Source organism: Pungitius pungitius, chromosome 21 (assembly GCF_949316345.1).
Source record: "Pungitius pungitius chromosome 21, fPunPun2.1, whole genome shotgun sequence".
NCBI lineage: Eukaryota > Metazoa > Chordata > Actinopteri > Perciformes > Gasterosteidae > Pungitius > Pungitius pungitius.
The window spans coordinates 16,144,750-16,164,047 of record NC_084920.1 but is presented as its reverse complement, the minus strand read 5'-3'; the positions used below and the strand labels follow the sequence as shown (position 1 = coordinate 16,164,047).

Below are 19,298 nucleotides of genomic sequence, written 5' to 3'. Positions count from 1 at the left end.
ATATTTTGTATTAATATTGTGAATCATGTAATTTAATCTCAAGTAAATGCAGTAACGAGTGCAACATTTACCTCTGAGGTGTAAAGTAGGCAAACAACAATGGAAGGAGCAGTAAAAGGAGCTCCTGATGGTACTTTGGGGCCTGATTAAATCTTTTGGTTGTGAAATCAGCCGAAGCATCGGAGAGAGAAACGGGAACGTTTCCCCTGGAGCGTCTGCACGCAAGATCGCATTTAATCACATGTGATCAGACAGTCACAGACCCCCCCCCCCCTCTAACATCATCCAGGTCTGACATTCTGACATCTTCACGTTCTGACGTCAGTACCGGATTCATCTTATATGAATTTAATGAAATTAGTGGATGGCTTCATTATCTGTGGATCCTTCGGGAGAGAATTTAAGATACAGTTTGTTACTCTAAAATCATTTTTATTGCTGGCAGCAGCTGAGCAGTAGATGTTCTCCTGGTGCAGAAGGACACTGTGTCAGCGGGGAAGGGCCTGTCACTCTGTGCAGGTGTTGGAGGGGGGGCGGGGCTAAGGCTCATCAGCAGGTGTTGGAGGGGGGCGGGGCTAAGGCTCATCAGCAGGTGTTGGAGGGGGGGCGGGGCTAAGGCTCATCAGCGGAGAGTAGACACCTGAGCAAAACGTGTTGTTGGTTGACACTACGGTTTATTCTTGCATTAAAACTCGGCCCTGCACACTGCTAAACTCCTTAAATAGACCCAAAGTCAAAGCATGTGACATAGTTTAATATCCAGCCTATCTAACTGTTGGTGCCCCCCCCCACTGGAAGCAGAGCGGAGAGCAAATGTTCGCCTGGGCAGAAGGATCTTATTTAAAAGCTGAATTCTCCTCTGAGTCGGACACACGAGGCTTAAAAGGATCACACGATACTCGAGATGTATTTCTTGTTTCCCCTTGTCTCCGGAGAGGAGGGAGGGGGGGGGGGGGGGGGGGGGGGGGCTGTGCCATCCCATAATAACACCGGCCGGAGGAGCATTTCTGTAATATGAGATGTGCTCTATAAATAAACTTCACCTTGTTGCATTTTTCATTCGGTCGAATGAGACACACAGTTTATTCTTTCTTCACATCTGTAGTATGAAAATAACAATATTGAAAATAAATAATAAATAATAAGGTGAATTACATCGTGATTTGGTCACCAAACGTAGCGGATGCGTGTCCCTCTGATGCTTTCTTTATTCTACATTGCAGAAGAGCGTTCAAAAGTCCGTAATCTGAGGACGAAGGTTCTTCGATGCTTCTGGTCTGTTGGAAAAGTTCACAACGTGTGTTCAACCTGACTAAAAGAGACCAAAAGAGACTCACTCTGGATTAAAAATGATGATGGAGGGTCAGTGACGGTTAAATCCTACATTTGGTGTCTGGGTTTTACAGATGTTTTTCTGTTAGTACAATAAGAAAAACATCAACATGAGAGTTGATTATAAGTCATTACGTCATTTTAACCCCAAAAAGCTGAAATCACTGATGAATCGCTGATGAAACACCAGCTGACACAACCTGTCATCAATGACTTAAACACAAGTCACATGACTGCGTACTGAGGTCTTTGTGGGTAAATAAAATACAGCACGGGACGGGGTTAATGTTATGAGGAAGAAAAACTTTGATCCAAGAGAATATTATAATATAATTTGAATAGAGAGTTGAAAGAGCTTTTTTACCTTGATCTCAGTGGGTTTTTGTTTTCTTTATAATCTAAGAGAATATTTCAGTCATTTTTCCTCAAATAATAACTGCCTCACTTTAATCTCTGGTTCTGACCTCTGAATATTCTCCTCCCCTCGTGCTCCGTAATCATCATTTCTTTAACTTAAAGGCCTGTGTACGCACGTCACTGCAAAGGGGATCAAACAAAGAGTTGGATTCATACACAGCTTGACAGTAACCAGCAGGTAATAAAAGGTGCTCTGCAGGGGGAATGTGGACTGCTGATGGATTCTATGGATGGATATATATCTATGGATAATATGCTGCTGTGATTCACAGTATGTGGTTGGTGTTTTTTGGTTCACATTTGTGACTTTAACCCTGCGCCGCTTATATATTTATATATATTTACAATTATAATTGTATAGATCAGTAAACTGCTCGAGCTTCAGGAGGCAGGAAGTCACCTGGTTCCCGTTCCTCGTACGTGAAACACCGATCGGATCATTTTCAGGCTCTTCCATTCCACAAAGCAAGTTTGGCAAAAATCACCATAGCAACGCATCCATAAACTTGACCCTGCTCTGGTGCCTCAGAGATCCCATCGGTGAGCGACACGAGTTAGAAGCTAAACACGCTGAGTTCTCCGAGGTCTGTTATGACATCACGACGACTTCCTGTCGATGCTGACGACCGAATCCTTCATTTGGTGAACATGTGACATGGTGAACACGTGACATGGTGAACACGTGACATGGTGAACACGTGACATGGTGAACACGTGACATGGTGAACATGTGACATGGTGAACACTGTCCCTCACACTGTCCCTCAGACGCTGCTGTACAGTGTGGGCGATGCAGAGGACGCTGCATGTGCTTCATAAAGTGAATACGACGCTATAGAAACATCTGGATGTTCCATGTTTCACTGCTTCAATGTGAGCGGCTCACACACACATTCACACACACACACACACACATCCTGGTTCTATGTGGTAATCCACAGATATATATTATACATAAGTGCATACGGTACATTTATCCTCATCAATCAGATACTCTTCAGGGATTGTTTCTATCTACTTGTTGATGAATTCCATGAACGCTGCTGCCAGCAGGCACCTTTAAAGAAATATAATCGGATTGATTGGGAAATCAGCCTTTACATGCTTCCAATAACTAAGCATTTATCATGTCTGCGATACGCAGTGGTGGCGATGTTACATTTTGCCTCGAAGATTCTGTTCAATTCATTTCATTTTATTTTCTGCCTCAGAGGTCTGTACACATGTGACATTCTCTGTCAATTTGACATTCTCTCCCCACAAAATGAAAAAAAGGGAAGAAGCCTTTAGAGAGAGAGACAGAGGAGGATCCCTCTCCCCACTGCGATGGATGTACAATGCGTTCACTAATCTGATGGAAATGATTGAAATACACACACTGTGGTCTTGATCATCTCCTGAGGAAAACAGACGCTCTGCCTTTGGGTTCGTTTGCCTTTGTAGGACTAACCCGATGACTGGTCCACCATGGGGGTCATTTACGCGGGCCAGTAGGACATTGGGTCGAACTCGGTGAACCACGTAGGAGGAACGACGCCCTGGTAAGATTCCACAGCCAGACAACAGTAAGCCTTAATTCAACTGAAGAGTTGTGTTTGTTTGTCAAACCAATCCGTTACCTGGTTAATAAACGTTGGACGAGATGGTCGAGACCCACTCGGTCACATTTTACGTCATGTGACTGGACCTCTACTAACTAACCCCTCATGGGCTTTGTCCTTATGTCATGGGGGGTTATTTTGGTAGAAGCGGTGGAATGTGTCTTTGTGGACAGTCGATGGAAGCTGTCTGAGGACAGAGGAATGCAACACAACATCAAATCAACATGACATCCAGAACAGAGCAGAAAACCACCAACATGAAGCTTCGTTCCTTATTGGCTGCGTCCAGTGAATCCAGTTCAGTCCAGCTGTGCTCCAACGTTCTCACTGATGTAAGATCATCCGAAAAGAGAGAGAGAGAGAGAGAGTCTGACCCGCCGCAGTGTCCTTGTCCCCCGTCCTCATCCGGCTTCTCCTCCTGAGGTTTGTGAGGCTGATGCAGCCTCACACAGCGTTCCAGTGAAAAGCATGAGGACAGCAAAAGGAGGGGGGGGGGGGGGGGGGTATCAAGGACAACGCCAGCCTCCTCCTCCCCCTTCATAGCGATGTGGACTGCTTGATGCTGTGAAAGCTGACCCGGGAGGGGGAGGTGGGGATGGACATGGCCTGGGTCATCCGGTTCCGGATGGAGTGCTGCTCCTGCCAGCGGTGGAACCGCTTCCTCGCCGCCGACCGCACCTGAGAACCCCAACGGACAGGTGTGAACAGCCCAGGTAGCCGTGGTAACTGCGTTTGACTAACTGCTACTGGGCTTATATCGTGATATAGAAAGGCTAAAATGTTTAAGCATTAAGTTCAAATGTTTGAAAATGATTCAGTAAAAGAGCAGATTGAAATATTATGATACAAATATAATGAAAATAGTATTGAGGTGAACTTTTGACGCTCTACAAAGTCTGACGTTTCCTTTTCTTGGTTTGTTTGTTTTGTGTCTATTTACAACCTACTTCATATTTTCGATGCAGAATCTAAAGCGAATCCTGATCTCGACCCAACGTCAATGATCCCGTGTGTCGACCCACAGGAAGCCGCTCAGAACCATGATTCTAACACACATCATTTCATCAGTGGGTCAACCAGCGTTGTGTTGGTCTGTAAATACCCGTCTGATCCTCTACACACACACACACACACACACACACACGCACACACACACACACACGAACACGCACACGCACACACACACACACACACACACACACGCACACACACGAACACGCACACGCACACACACACACACACACACACACACACACACACGCACACACGTTGTGTGCGAGCAGAAATAAAAACAACAGATTGCAACTGAGCCGGGGAGAAGCTCCGCTTTGATTAAACCTCTGAAGACGTGAAGTAATCTGCATTGGTGGAAAGGTGAAGATCACAGAACCCGAGACGTGAAACAAGGGGAGCAACAAATGAAACGTGTTCCATGTGGGGGAAAACATGTGAGATTATACCAGGACACAGGAAGTCATGATGGAGGATAGAATCCTTTTCTATTATTTCCTCTTCTCTAGCTTGTGAAATGCGCCCCCCCCCCCCCCCTCACCCCCCCACTGGTCCGTTTCCATGGAGCCCACAGCGTCACTGACTGATCTCCCTGAAGAAATAGCAGCTCATTCAAATGTATCCAATAGGATTTCAGGGAGAAGCGGACCGAAGGGTTGGAGATATTTATCCAGGATGATGTGACATCACAGGTAGCGAAGAAGTGCTAACGCTAGTTTGTGATGCGCTAACGAGCGTCACTACCACACAACGTCGATGACACGCCACGGGGCGATTGGCCGGCCTTGATGAAAGGTCAATTATGGCACTTTATATGTTTTCACCCCCCAAACAGGATTTAAATGTAAAATGTAAAGAGCATTTTACAATAGACAGTCTAATGTAAATAATAAAACTACTACAACTACTAATGATATTAATAATAACACATCTGCACGCACACAAATCTGTGCTATTCCGAGGAGGTTTCACCTCCGATTTTTCACCAGGAGACCAGATTGAGGCTGACACTGTCATAAAGGGTAGAAAGTGATGTCACTTACACACGGCGCGTTTTAATTGTGCCCTAAATACGGGAGCCTTGAGCGCCATCACTCACTATCAACACACCAAAAGGGAGAGCGTTGTGAAGGTGTGTGTGTGTGTGTGTGTGTTGATCAATGGGCCGGTGTGGGAGTGCTTACCTCGCTGTTTAGGAAGCAGTAAAACACGGACACAAAGAAGCCCTGCCAGGAGAGAATCAAGAGAGGAACGAAATGTCATCAGAAAACACAAACAAACACATCAGAGCTGATCTGCTTTTTAATCCCAACACAGCGGCTTATCGCACGCGTCACATCCCATCCAATCACTTCAGGGGACAGGTACGCTGTCCACTCATTACAATCACTGGGCCTCGGTGTGGGGGGGGCACGCACACGCCGACATGACACTGAAGGAATCAAAGAGAGGCCTCAGAGGTGACGGGTTGATTCCCTCCAGTGGACCTGCCGTCGTTTCTGGGGGTTTTTGTGAATGTTTTACTTGTAAAGGTTGAGATTTACAATGTTTTGTATAGAAGATGGCAGTCGGACAGGGTTAGGGTTAACCTAAGTTAATTAAGACTGGAGAAAAGTGGAGAAAAGGGGAAGTGACACACCAACAAAGACCCTAATAAAAATAAGCCCAGTTCTAAACAAGGCTTCGACCATAGAGTGAAGCCTTAAAGCTGCATTCTGTGACCAGCAGGTCCTCTGCTCCCATAGACGTCTATGAGGAAATGACTCTACTTCTCTGTAGTGACCAGCAGGGGGCGACTCCTCTGCTCCCATAGACGTCTATGAGGAAATGACTCTACTTCTCTGTAGTGACCAGCAGGGGGCGACTCCTCTGCTCCCATAGACGTCTATGAGGAAATGACTCTACTTCTGTGTAGTGACCAGCAGGGGGCGACTCCTCTGCTCCCATAGAAGTCTATGAGGAAATGACTCTACTTCTGTGTAGTGACCAGCAGGGGGCGACTCCTCTGCTCCCATAGACGTCTATGAGGAAATGACTCTACTTCTGTGTAGTGACCAGCAGGGGGCGACTCCTCTGCTCCCATAGACGTCTATGAGGAAATGACTCTACTTCTGTGTAGTGACCAGCAGGGGGCGACTCCTCTGCTCCCATAGACGTCTATGAGGAAATGACTCTACTTCTGTGTAGTGACCAGCAGGGGGCGACTCCTCTGCTCCCATAGACGTCTATGAGGAAATGACTCTACTTCTGTGTAGTGACCAGCAGGGGGCGACTCCTCTGCTCCCATAGACGTCTATGATGAAATGACTCTACTTCTGTGTAGTGACCAGCAGGGGGCGACTCCTCTGCTCCCATAGACGTCTATGAGGAAATGACTCTACTTCTGTGTAGTGACCAGCAGGGGGCGACTCCTCTGCTCCCATAGACGTCTATGAGGAAATGACTCTACTTCTGTGTAGTGACCAGCAGGGGGCGACTCCTCTGCTCCCATAGACGTCTATGAGGAAATGACTCTACTTCTGTGTAGTGACCAGCAGGGGGCGACTCCTCTGCTCCCATAGACGTCTATGAGGAAATGACTCTACTTCTGTGTAGTGACCAGCAGGGGGCGACTCCTCTGCTCCCATAGACGTCTATGAGGAAATGACTCTACTTCTGTGTAGTGACCAGCAGGGGGCGACTCCTTCAGTAAATATTGTAGACATGAGGTTATGGTTTCAACCTGTTTCATACCTGGAAGGACTCCAAAAACGAGTTGAAATAAATGAAGACGATTTGAGAGATCTCGTCTTCCCCCGGGTTGACGAAGAAGAGCATGTAGGTGATCCCCAGCAGAGGAAGCAGAACCAGAGTGGCCTTCACGGCCTTCCTGCAGTTGACAGACAGCCGGGACAGAAGGACTGACGTCTACGAACACAACTGTCACTCAGAGGCAACATCACCAGGGGGAGGTATATCTACCTGTACTGGATCGTCTCCGACGTGGTAGAAGCACGCAGTTTGGTCATAAGGATTCTCACAATGTTGAAGAGGAAAATGAAGTTGATCTGTTGGGAGGACGGAGGAGCAGCGGATGAATGTGAGGCTTCTTCATGGAGTCTCTGATCACCTGGTCTGCTACTGCTGATAACTGAGTACCAAAGTCCCTCTACATAAAACCTTGGTTTGTGATGAGGTTATTAATTACATCCTTTCCTACATCATCAGCTCCATCTCTCTTAATTGGCTTCAGGAGATTTGGATTGAACAAGCGCAAAGTCTTTTACTCATAAAGGATGTGACTATTTGGGGTTTTTTGAATAAATCTTAAGTGCTCCTTGAGACTGATGTTCCCACAATGTGCAGAGAGGCTGAATCGATAGCTGGTGCGAGTGGTGCAACACCAGAGCCGGATTAGCAGAATACTTCTCAGGGCCTCCGGTGACCTGCCTTCACTGGCTGGGTATCGGGTCTAATGACACCCTGCGGTCACGCCGTGTGGCGGTGGGAGGGGCCTCCCGAAACGAGACACCGCCGACGTCCCGCTGACGAAAAAAGAAGCTTTCGTTGTGAGCAGCAGCAAGATGTTTGCTTTAAAGGACGCAGTCACACACACAGAGAGCCTCCAGGACGGGGTCCCTCTGGTTTCAAATGAGGAGACGAGGAGACGAGGGGACGAGGAGATGAGGGGACAGGCTGCTCCTCTGTTCGAATGGATGAAGGTCGGGGAAATGACCTTGATTAACACTTCTGACTCCACGAGAGCCTTAACAGCAAAACTTCAGTTGTAAATTATAAGACAATTATTTGTCAATTGTCCCTAAAATGTCTTTTAAAGGATTACTAATAAGCAGCCGTTTTTTATTACTCAAACTGCAAATTCAGTCAAATTCTTATTCATTGTTCTGCTGTACTTAGACGTTTAGCTGCTGGTGCAGACATGTGACATTTAGTAATGGAGCAGAAACCAGCAAATGGATATAAACCAATATTTATTCATCTAACGGCACCGAGCGGCTGGCTTTCTCTGAAACATCAGGTATCAGGTCACAACTCCACATCGATCATCTCCAGCCTAAAGAATGTGCTGCGTTTTAAAGACGTAATAAAGACGAGGAGATGTAAAGGAGAGGATTCTCACCACTAAGACGAGAATCATGGGGCCCTGGTAGATGTAGTCGGTGTAGACGCCGGCCTGCTTCCCAAACCAGCACCTGAAAGGGAGGGAGACGCCGTGAAGCTGCTTCAAATAAAATAAATGATGATATATATATAGTAAATAAATAATTAGCCACTCAAAGAAAGCGTTCATCAGATTATACATATTAAAAGAGCTAATATACAACAGGATTCATTCACTTGAAATTTAAAAGGTCACAGCTGATCTTGTTGTGTATTTTTTCCATATTTGAAACAAATTCCACACTTTCTTCTGACATCTTCAAAAATGGGTCAAGAATATCTGGTTTGATTTATTATTTAAAAGAAAAAAGGCTCAGTAATTTCCCAAAACAGCTGCTCGCTGCGGAGTCAAACATAATTGAGAACATTTTCAGCAGCGCTTTATTCCTGTAGAGCTGTCGTGTGTGTGTGTGTGTGTGTGTGTGTGTGTGTGTGTGTTGCTGTTCTAATGGAGCTGTGTGGCTCGGAGGAAGCAGAGATTTTATCAGCTTGTGACACTTTACTCACAGTCGATGGAGTTTAGAGACAAACAGCAGAGCGACGTGCTGCTGCTCTAAAGGAATCAATGTCTGTCTAATTATAGACTATATTTAGAGCGTCATCACCTCATAAAAAAGGTAATTTACCGCCAGGGACACAGGAGTCGCCGCTCACGCTTGTGTTGTTGTGTACATTTTAGTCGGTTACACAATGACACAAAGCGCCTCCTGAGAGGAGAAATCACTGCTCAGAGGGGGTTTGAGGAGAAAGGTGGGAATTATTTAACCAGCAGATGTGAACAAAAGTAAAGAAATAACAGAGAGAGAGAAATATTAAATATAAAAGTGTATAAAAAAGTGAAAATAAATAGCATTCAATCAATTGAACTGAATAACAGATGTAGAGCAACTCTGGGGAAGAACCTCACACATTTTAAGGAATCAAATTTATTTTGGCGCCTCTTCCGTCCCCACCTGCCAGGTGCAGAATGAAACAGACCCCGCCCCAAAGGGGAGGTTTATTAAGAGGCATTTCTTACTTCTCGTTGTCGTAGTACAGCTTCCCGATGGCCCAGGCCACAATGATGGGGAACGGTATACCTGCCAGGAGATTAAAAAAAAAAACAGACAAATGATCTTTTTCTGCTTTCGTACTGGCTCCTCGTCAGAAGCTTTTGTGGCTCGTGCTCCGTGATCCGAGGGAACGTGAAGCCGGACCGACGGGCTCCGGGGAGCGAGGCGGAGACCTCGGGAGACGTTCCGCTTCGTTGGAGACGGCGCCTCGGGAGAAGGCCCTCAGACCACCTGGGATATGTCAGCATCTCCTATGCTTCAACCACGTGTCTGCTCCCCAATGCTAAGCTAAGCTATCTCCTTCTCACACTAGTTCCTACCTGACGCACACACCTCTCACCAAATAGGTGTATTTCCCACAATGCCTTGCAAGGTGTACTCACACCAGCCGATGCAGATGAACATCCACTTGCGCAGCTTGTCGGTGGAGTAGGTGAGGACGATGGCCGTGTGGAGGTAGCAGCCCTCGCCGAACATCCAGAAGAAGTTGGTGGAGTGGAAGTAGTTGAAGGAGGCGGTGACGAGACGGCACCAAACCTGCCAAAACCAGCGCTTCTGTTAAATGTTGAGAATGTCAAACTTCCTCCGACTGTTCCACATTTCATATTTGAAAAGACATTCCATGTTTACTTATCCAATAAATCCTGTCAAAAGATCTACCGAGCTTTTTAAAGTTTTATCATGTTTTTTAAACCTCAGGAATTTGTTGTTCTAGCGAGTATTTAACCTCTCAAGATCTCCTTTTGCATCCAGATTAATTGCAAAGAAGAAATCATCAGTGCTGATGAAACATATCTGGACAGAAGATGGGTGTGCACGGCGAGAGGGACGCGTACCACGTTGCTTTCGTGCACCTCGGGGCTCATGGTCATCTGGACGATGAACCAGGTGGCGTTCCTCAGGATGAAGGCGGTGATGAGGTTCCAGTGGATGATGTTTCTCAGGCAGCGAATGCTCCTGTGAGACCAACAAAGGAGAATAATCTCCATGATCCCAGATGCTCACGCCTCATTTTCTCTACATTGATAAGGAAATGCAAACATGTGATATCTGAAATAAATATGTTCGAGTTCAAGTTTTCTGGTTTATTTAAAACACGCTTTAATTGAAATAAAGTGTAAACGTAAACTGAGTGGAGTTTAATTAATTATTCAACATTTTAGGATTTACAATAATTGGATTTCTTGCCGAGAGTTTGAGGATAAAACCGCTCTCAATGCTTCAGCTGGAACTAGAAGGGGATTAGCTTAGGTTAGCATTACGACTGGAAACATCATCAATGTTTTATTGTATTTTTAAAAAACTCACATTTTAATGTACCTAAACTGACTGGTTGAAATCATTTTCAATGCTTTGAGAAATATAATTATTAAATTTAGATTTATACCGCTTTCATATATGTGTACAGTTCAGATGGAGCGAGGGGATTAGATTAGGATTATTAGCTTAGCACAAAGGCAGTAATAGGGGGAAGCAGCTAGCCTGGCACCTAAAATCACATTTAGATATCTATATACAAAGTAAAGCTAGATGTATTCTTTACATTTTGCTTTAATGGCTTTAACTCCATACTCACAGGCAAAGGAAATACATTAAATAATTAAATTACATTTACATTAGACCCAATTAAATATCTCCACCTGCTTTAAACCAAGGCATAAAGCTCAGAGTAGTGACACAACCCGTCAGTAGAAGAACACAAAGTAAAGCCTCATTTAAAATGTTATACTGCGTCTGCCCTGCAACCGCTGGGTTTTTCTCATGCAGCAAATAAATGAACCCGAGGACACAATTAAGGAATTTGCCTCAGAGCGAGCGCTCGAAAATAGAAACACTGGAGCGAAGGGCCGCGTGGAGCCGACCTCTGTCACAGCGGTGACACGCTCACCAGCTGACGGCATCATGAGCCGGACCCATATTCTTATTCCTTTATATCCCAGCATGCATCACTTCTTAATAGGTGTTTGCACTGGCTCTGTGCAGACTGAGACGACAGCGTTTTATTGTTGTGTCCTGTTTCTTTCCATCATTGCATAATGACCGTGGAGCTCTTAAAGACATTTCCCTAATTTAATGCAATAACATGCTAAACCAAATAATAAAATGATGATATTGTTACATAAAAGTAAAAGAACAGCAGCCTCGAGGGTTGAAAAATAATCCATGAGCCATTTCCTTTTCTTCCCTTCAAACAGAGGTACTCGTTACGCAGCGTGACCTCACTTCCTGCGGTGCCCTGCAGGTGGGGATTACTCGGATTAATGCGTAATACTTAATACAGACCTGCAGTCTATGAATGAATACAGTATTATATATAAAAAATATTATGTATATCTAAACATCAGATGTCATACTTCGTCTCTCCTGCTGTTCCTCTTTATGGTTTGTAATGTATTACTTAATAACAATACCATATATAGTGTTTTTATATTATAACATAGGCTATATTAATATATATGTTTATATAATAGTGTGTACAGTGTTTGGCGGTACGCTGTTCCCTGTATATATTATACAATGAAGCTCTATTCATCCTTAAGGGGAAACCCGTGACATGAAAAATACCATATATTAGATGTGTGAACTACATTTAGGTGTATTGGTATAAGTAAATTATAAGTACATCATGTACATACTTTGTACACAGAATACAGAAAGGCTGTAACGCTATTGAATGTGTTTCAAATAAAAGAGTTTGAATTTGTATGTTAATGTTGAATTACACTCACACAGAGGAGAGAACAAAGCCTTGTTTCATGCATATTAAATGGTTTTAATCTGACTGACAGTCGGATTTAAAACTCTTCTGGTTGAATCATCTGAGAATAAAAGACAAAGTCTCGAGGGCGGTGGAGACGTGAGTGAGATTTGGAATGAGTGAGCGATGCTTAGCGAGGTCTAAACGTAGTGGGATGAATTCCACGATGTCGATGGGAATAAAGATTTCAGAATGTAAAAAGTCACCGAGATGCAAACAAATGAAGTAAGATGAAGAAAAAAAGCCTTTCCCTTTAAAACAGTAACAAGTAAAACCTGAAACCTCGCCCAGCATTCTCAAAGATATCACTGTCACAGTCTGGATCGGTCTTGGGAGAATTTGGCGACATCATTCTTTGTGACATCATTCTTTGTGACATCATTCCTTGTGACATCATTCCTTGTGACATCATTCCCAGTGGTTCCAGTCGCGAGGCGAAGCGGGTCATTTACTAATCTCAGGGTTGATGGTTCAATCCCTGACAGCTTGTGTCAAAGTGCCTTTGCTTTATAACCTTCACACATTCCTGCAAAACAACTGCCTAAAGATAGCTTGATTTTACAGTTGTATTTATTATCTGTTCGTCCAAAACAAATTAAATTCATTATATGAGACCACTTTGGATTGATTTGATCCAGGAGAAATGTTGTAGAAATCCTTCATATTCAGTTTGTCAACAGAAGTCATCTAACAACGCTCAGACTGCCAGTCAGGGTTTTACAGCCCCCCCCCCCCCCCCCCTCTGCTGTCATCCCTTGCCCCCCCCCCCCCCCCTTCATTTCCACCACACTGAACAGGAGTGTTAACTTTTTCTCTACATTTCCCCGGCGGAGACAACCTCCCCTTAAATGGTTGTGGATCTCATTAAAAAGTGAAGAAGGTGAGTAATATACGGCCAACTCCTTCTCTGCCCCGATGCCATTTTTAGCCCCCGACACCCCACCCCCACGCCCCCCCCCCCCCCCCCCTGTCAGAGCCACACCAACATGGGTTGTGAATACGCCGTCCTGCAGAGCTTTTATTCATGACGTCTACGTGGCCTTTCATGCTTTTCTCACCCGCCCCGGGGGATGTGGGGAAGGGGGGGTGGAGGCGGGTGGAGGGGGGGGGGATCGATAACGGATCCGGCTGTTGAGGGCACGAAGACCTTTTCTGTCCTTAACGCTCAGTTTATTTCGGTTTGTCAGAGAATCCCATTCCGCCCCCAGCGGTCCCAGCAGGCAACGCTGTTTGGCTTATTTTCTTCCAGAGATGGGTTTATTATTCCCATTTGTTTGTGTGTGGGGGGGGGGGGGGGGGAACACGTCCTATTTTCTTTTTTTGCATGTGTCTAAACCCTTTTTCATCTGTGGGATTGAGACGGTTTCATCCCATGAACAAATGTTTTCTTTCAAGATGAGAGGAGCTTTAAGACAACAAGGATCTGGAGAACACTTCTCATCATCAACACTCAATTCTCATCATTGAGACTCACCTCTCATCATCAATCCTCATCATGGAGACTCACTTCTCATCATCAACACTCATCATCGAGACTCACCCCTCATCATTAATCCTCATTATCGAGACTCACCTCTCATCATCAATCCTCATCATCGAGACTCACCTCTCATCATCAACACTCATCATGGAGACTCACCTCTCATCATCAACACTCATCATGGAGACTCACCTCTCATCATCAATCCTCATCATCGAGACCCACCTCTCATCATCAACACTCATCATCGAGACTCACCTCTCATCATCAATCCTCATCATCGAGACTCACCTCTCATCATCAACACTCATCATCGAGACTCACCCCTCATCATCAATCCTCATCATCGAGACTCACCTCTCATCATCAACACTCATCATCGAGACTCACCTCTCATCATCAACACTCATCATCGAGACTCACCTCTCATCATCAACACTCATCATCGAGACTCACCTCTCATCATCAATCCTCATCATGGAGACTCACCCCACATCATCAACAGTCATCATGGAGACTCACCCCTCATCATCAACAGTCATCATGGAGACTCACCCCTCATCATCAACAGTCATCATGGAGACTCACCTCTCATCATCAACAGTCATCCTCGAGACTCACCTCAGACAAAGGAAGAGGAAGAAGGCGATGAGCAGTGCCACCAAGGAGATGAAGTGACCCAGGAAGTTGATGATCAAGGCGATCTGGTAGTGCATCTTGCCTTTCTTCTGCAGAGAGAGAAACACTGGATGAGTCTTTTGGGGGTTTTCTCTTTCTGATTTAAACAAACAAAATTCTCTGTGTATGAAAAGACTTCAAAGACTGAAAACCCTCTTCGGTCTATTTTTCCTTCTTTCTCTTTTCACAGACTCCCGCTGTGAGGAGAACAAAACTTTTGAAATAAAGAGTAAAAGTGTGTTGGGACTTTTATTTGGAGCTCTGTGGTCTTCTCTTGTTCTTCTTGTTTAGACCTACAACTCAAAACCCATCAGACGGACAAAAAGTATTCTGATGTGGTGGGCCGTACGCGGACCACGCCCTTTCCTTTCTGGAGGTACGGGGGGGGGGGATGTTACCATAGCAACGGTCCTCGTGCATGAGGGGGGTCTTCAGTGATCACGTCAACCTTTATGTCTCTGTGCACATCTTAAATCTCTTTGAGGTCTCCTGTCGTCATGTTTTATGTTTTTCCTCCCCGGTGGAAATGATGAACGGGGGTTCTGGCCCCCCCCATGATACTAATCAGCTACCTCCCCATCCCTCTGGGGGCTCTGGTAGTCTTAATGTGGGTAGTGGGAGGCAGGTGAACATTTGAACACTGAAGCTTCCTCTGAATCGGGTCTGTAACTCACAAATATCCACTGTGATCAGATTTTCACCACAATACCGATAGTAATCTATGCTGTAAGTGGATTTATGTAACGGACTAGTGTCTACGCTGAGATTAAATGTGGACTGGTTTAATCCCTGCGCTCCCACCTCCCTTCCCCAAAGACGTAATCTCATTCTCTTTATTCTGGTGCAGCAGCTCAAATCTTTAACTCGTTTTAGAGACTGTAGGAGGCTTTGTAAATATATACACGCACTATCTAGGATAGTGAGTCTTTATGAGTATATATACAGTTTATACACTCCGGATGAAGACATTATTTGCATACTTAACTGATTAATGACAATAATAACATGTGTGTATTGGAAACTGCTGGGAAAACCACTCCTTCAAACAGCTGTATTAATTCACGTTATTAAAAGCTTTCCAATACTAATTTTTACTGAATGGAGTTTTAATGTATCATGAAGCAGCCCACGCGTTGCTAACAGCTAAACGCTAACAGCTAACTGGGCCTCTTCCTGCTGATTGTTCACAATGCAGCTTTATCAGGGGAATAAATGGACATAAAAAGAGCTACGTCTTGTACCTTTATGTCAAGGTCCTGAAGTAATCCAATGCACACGTTGGTAGTTTCTGTCCTCTGGATAAATGTAATGAATGTAAAGCAGAGAAACCTGAGTGAAACCAGAGAACGTGCACCGCTCTCCTTTGTGAAGCTAACAGAGGCTTCAGCTTTCTCAACTAGAGACATCATCTGGGTTTATTTTGTCCTGGCCGTTGCATTCTTTCATTGGAAACTGTAAAAACACTAATTGTGGCTGTTAGGACATTTCCCTCTGCGGCGGCATAATGTCTTCTACTAGCAAACGAGGGAAGTAGACTTCACCCTCCATCTTTTCCATCAGAGAACCGCTATAAAAGGATCATTCCAAGGGTAGTGCGACAGAGGCGGATGATTACAATGATTAGTGGCTACACAATGAACGATCAATCTTTCAATGTATGAGGGCAGTAATATAGATGTGTAGAAGAAACGTGAATCGGGGCCTTAACAGACACTGAAAGGCCCCGCAGCCCAACACCCGACATAAATCAAGCGTACGGGAGGTTTTTAAATGGAGAGCAGGGCTCAGAGGAAGGGGGGGGGGGGGCTGGGGGGGGGCGGATGGCGAGAGGATAACATAAGACCCGCCCACCACTCGCCTTGGCTCTCTGTGAAAATGTGTGAACCACGAGAGTCATACCGAACCTGACTCACTCTCCTTCTGTGAGAAAACAACAGACACTTAGAATATAACCCCCCCCCCCCAACAAACTCTCCATTAAGCCTTTGATCCACACAGTTCCACTGCATATCCGGTTCAATAGCGGCTGAACTCCTTGTTCACCGTGATATCAATCACGCCCCCGCGGCCACCTGCTGATTTATATTTCACCGCTGTGAAGAGGAAGGAAAATCAAATACTTTTTAAAAGGTTGGACATTCTATATCCGTCTTATGGTGCAATCGATCCGACGCAAGACTCCGGGTCTGGAAACAAACCCCCACCTAAATATAGCGTCTCATTCCACAACGTGCTCATAGAGCTGCGTCAGGTGACCTCATCGGGAGGTGTAAAAACATACGTAGATCCTTCTCACCTATGGAAATACAACACTATTACTACTAATAAGAGAAAAACTGTTTCCGTTTTTTGTTAAGTAAGGAGAGAAATTTGACTGTTTAATGATCCCTAGCATCGTTTTGTGAGGTAACATTTGGTGAAAGGGATGAAAATGACTCCTTCATGGATGAAGTCCCACCCACCAACAGGGAGACACTATCTTCAATTCTTGAGTGTTAAAACAACGTGTCCTAGCTTAGCATACTGGAAACATTTGATATGAAGGAGCATATTTGATTCATATAAAAGAATATAGGAATCATAAATAGTCCCAAGGATTTACTGCTGGAAATGTTGTTAATGCGACCCAGAAAGCATTGAGAGACTAATGTTGTCGTTTTAAAAACCGGGAAAAAGACAATTGAACCAGCAGCGGGTAAACTAACGTGTTTTCTTATTGATTTTGGGCAGATGGTCGGTTCAGGCTAAACAAACACGTCTTTCCTTCATGTGCTTTTTGTACGTTTCACATAAATACTTCAAGCGTCCCCTCGTCACGGCCTCAATTAGAAGCTAATTAAAATGAATGTTGGTCACATCCGCATCACGGTGCTGCGTCGCACGGCGAAGAAAAGACGGCCGGACTGAAACGGGCGGAGCACAGCAGGACTTTAACGGCTCTTCTTCACTCGAGGCCAGCGGCGCTCGGCTAAATCACTGCTGCTCTCTCTTTTGACGAATCACCTCAACCAGGCGCCTTTTTTTCCTCCATTTCTTTTTGCATCGAAAGGATAAAAAGCTGCAGATTGATTAGCGGGTTTCAGGGTCCCGCCTTTATTTTAAAAATGGCGTGAAAGCTGCAGCACTTTGCCGGTGCTGCAGCTTCACGGCTCCGAGGGAAACGAACCCTGAATCCATATTTACTATAAAATAAGTCTCCCAGTGAAGTGACCTCGCTCCTGTTGTTGGTTTTTTATGATGTTTCACGCGTGGTAGAGCCTCTCTAACCCGGATACATGGGTCTTACCTCTGCGTGAAGAATGGCTTTACACATGGAGTAGTTCCCCTTCAGCGCCCACGTCCCGTTTGCAAGACATTTCCTGTAAACATTATCTAGAAGAAACCGATGAAAAAAAGGACAAAAGACAGCTGTTAAACAAGAACTCTTATTTACTTTGAAAAGTTTTTAAAAAAAACTTTAAATTATGTGCATTTCAACCGTACGGAAACAAACTAAAAAGGGATTACTAAAAAAAGATTATAAGTCCAGTTTAAGGACAGTGTGTTAGTGTTTAGTCTGAAGAGTCTTTAGTGTGAAGATGTGAAGGCTCTCTGTGGTCCTGATGTCATCACAGAGCTCCTTCCACCATCTAGGAGCACGACAGCAAAGAGTGGACATCTAGTCCAGTGTTTTGCTCTCAGTGAGGAACAAGCAGCTTGATGTTGGGATGGAGGGTTCCACCAGGTCCTGGATGGAGACTGGACCCTATGGCCTTTCTAACAGGGAGAGGTGTCATTGGAGGTGGGCCAACGAGCTGTGACTTCTCACCCTCTTTTCCTTCTTTACATTCAGACCGAAGCTTTTCCCTCCAGTGATTATTAACCTGTGATTTCACCCTAAAACAAGACGACTCATTGATAAACACAACGGTTCTTCATGAAAGAACTATTTGCTTCTGGAGAATATGTTTTTAAAGCTTCTTTGGATTACAGGTACCATTCAAAATATTTCCATCCCAGGAACCTTAAGGATTGTAAAAGCTGGTTCAGCGCTTCAGGGAAGAGTTTATATGTAGTATAAATACTAATATTGTTTAAATATTAATACAAATATGGAATATGTAAGGGTTCCTGATAGAAACCTAGAAACTTTTCAATCACTATCACCTCCTTTTAAATGAAAAAGAGACAGAGAGGCAGTGAAGCAGTGATTATTTTCTATCTGAATAAACCCTTCCCTTCTGCACATTGCTGGATAGCGCAGCGCAGAGCGAGGGGGCGGCTCGCAGCCTCTGACAGATGATGAGTCAAATCATGTTTTCCATTCGGGCACGCCACACATTTCTTGCCACATTATCAGGACGGATGTGAAATCATACTGCAACAAATTTCACATTTGTCATTTCACATTTATTATTCCTTACGATGAAGGAAATCATCAAACAGGACGCAGTGGCTTTGAAATGCTGCAAATGAGGCAATTTAAAGATGAAAGGCGACGGACCTGTTCTTAAAGATCGGCGTTCTTACATCGCTGGCTGTCTGCAGGTGGATCAGAGACCACAAACATGTCCTCTCATCTCCAGCGAGACAATCTGCAGCGAGACAATCTGCAGCGAGACAACCTGCAGTGAGACAATCTGCAGCGAGACAATCTGCAGCGAGACAATCAGCAGCGAAACAATCTGCAGTGAGACAATCTCCAGTGAGACAACCTGCAGTGAGACAACCTGCAGTGAGACAATCTGCAGTGAGACAACCTGCAGTGAGACAACCTGCAGTGAGACAATCTCCAGCGAGACAATCTGCAGTGAGACAAACTGCAGTGA

General features: G+C 44.8%; 1 protein-coding gene across 3 annotated transcripts in view; it reads right to left on the bottom strand.

The window, feature by feature from the left end:
- Positions 1-1,048: 1,048 nt before the first annotated feature.
- LOC119213038 (corticotropin-releasing factor receptor 1-like) overlaps positions 1,049-19,298 on the bottom strand; it is a 34,524-nt gene continuing 16,274 nt past the window's right edge. For 2 of the 3 annotated variants that reach the window (XM_037464032.2, XM_037464034.2), the window contains exons 5-14: positions 17,777-17,862; positions 14,434-14,540; positions 10,411-10,531; positions 9,958-10,111; positions 9,541-9,601; positions 8,482-8,554; positions 7,323-7,408; positions 7,095-7,230; positions 5,546-5,587; positions 1,049-4,028 (exon numbers count right to left, since the gene is read on the bottom strand). In XM_037464032.2, the coding sequence (XP_037319929.2) occupies positions 3,888-4,028; positions 5,546-5,587; positions 7,095-7,230; positions 7,323-7,408; positions 8,482-8,554; positions 9,541-9,601; positions 9,958-10,111; positions 10,411-10,531; positions 14,434-14,540; positions 17,777-17,862 (1,007 nt within the window). In that variant the 3' untranslated portion in view covers positions 1,049-3,887. Of the gene's footprint in view, positions 4,029-5,545; positions 5,588-7,088; positions 7,231-7,322; positions 7,409-8,481; positions 8,555-9,540; positions 9,602-9,957; positions 10,112-10,410; positions 10,532-14,433; positions 14,541-17,776; positions 17,863-19,298 lie in introns of those variants that run through there. The other variant, XM_062560106.1, reaches the window with a different exon arrangement.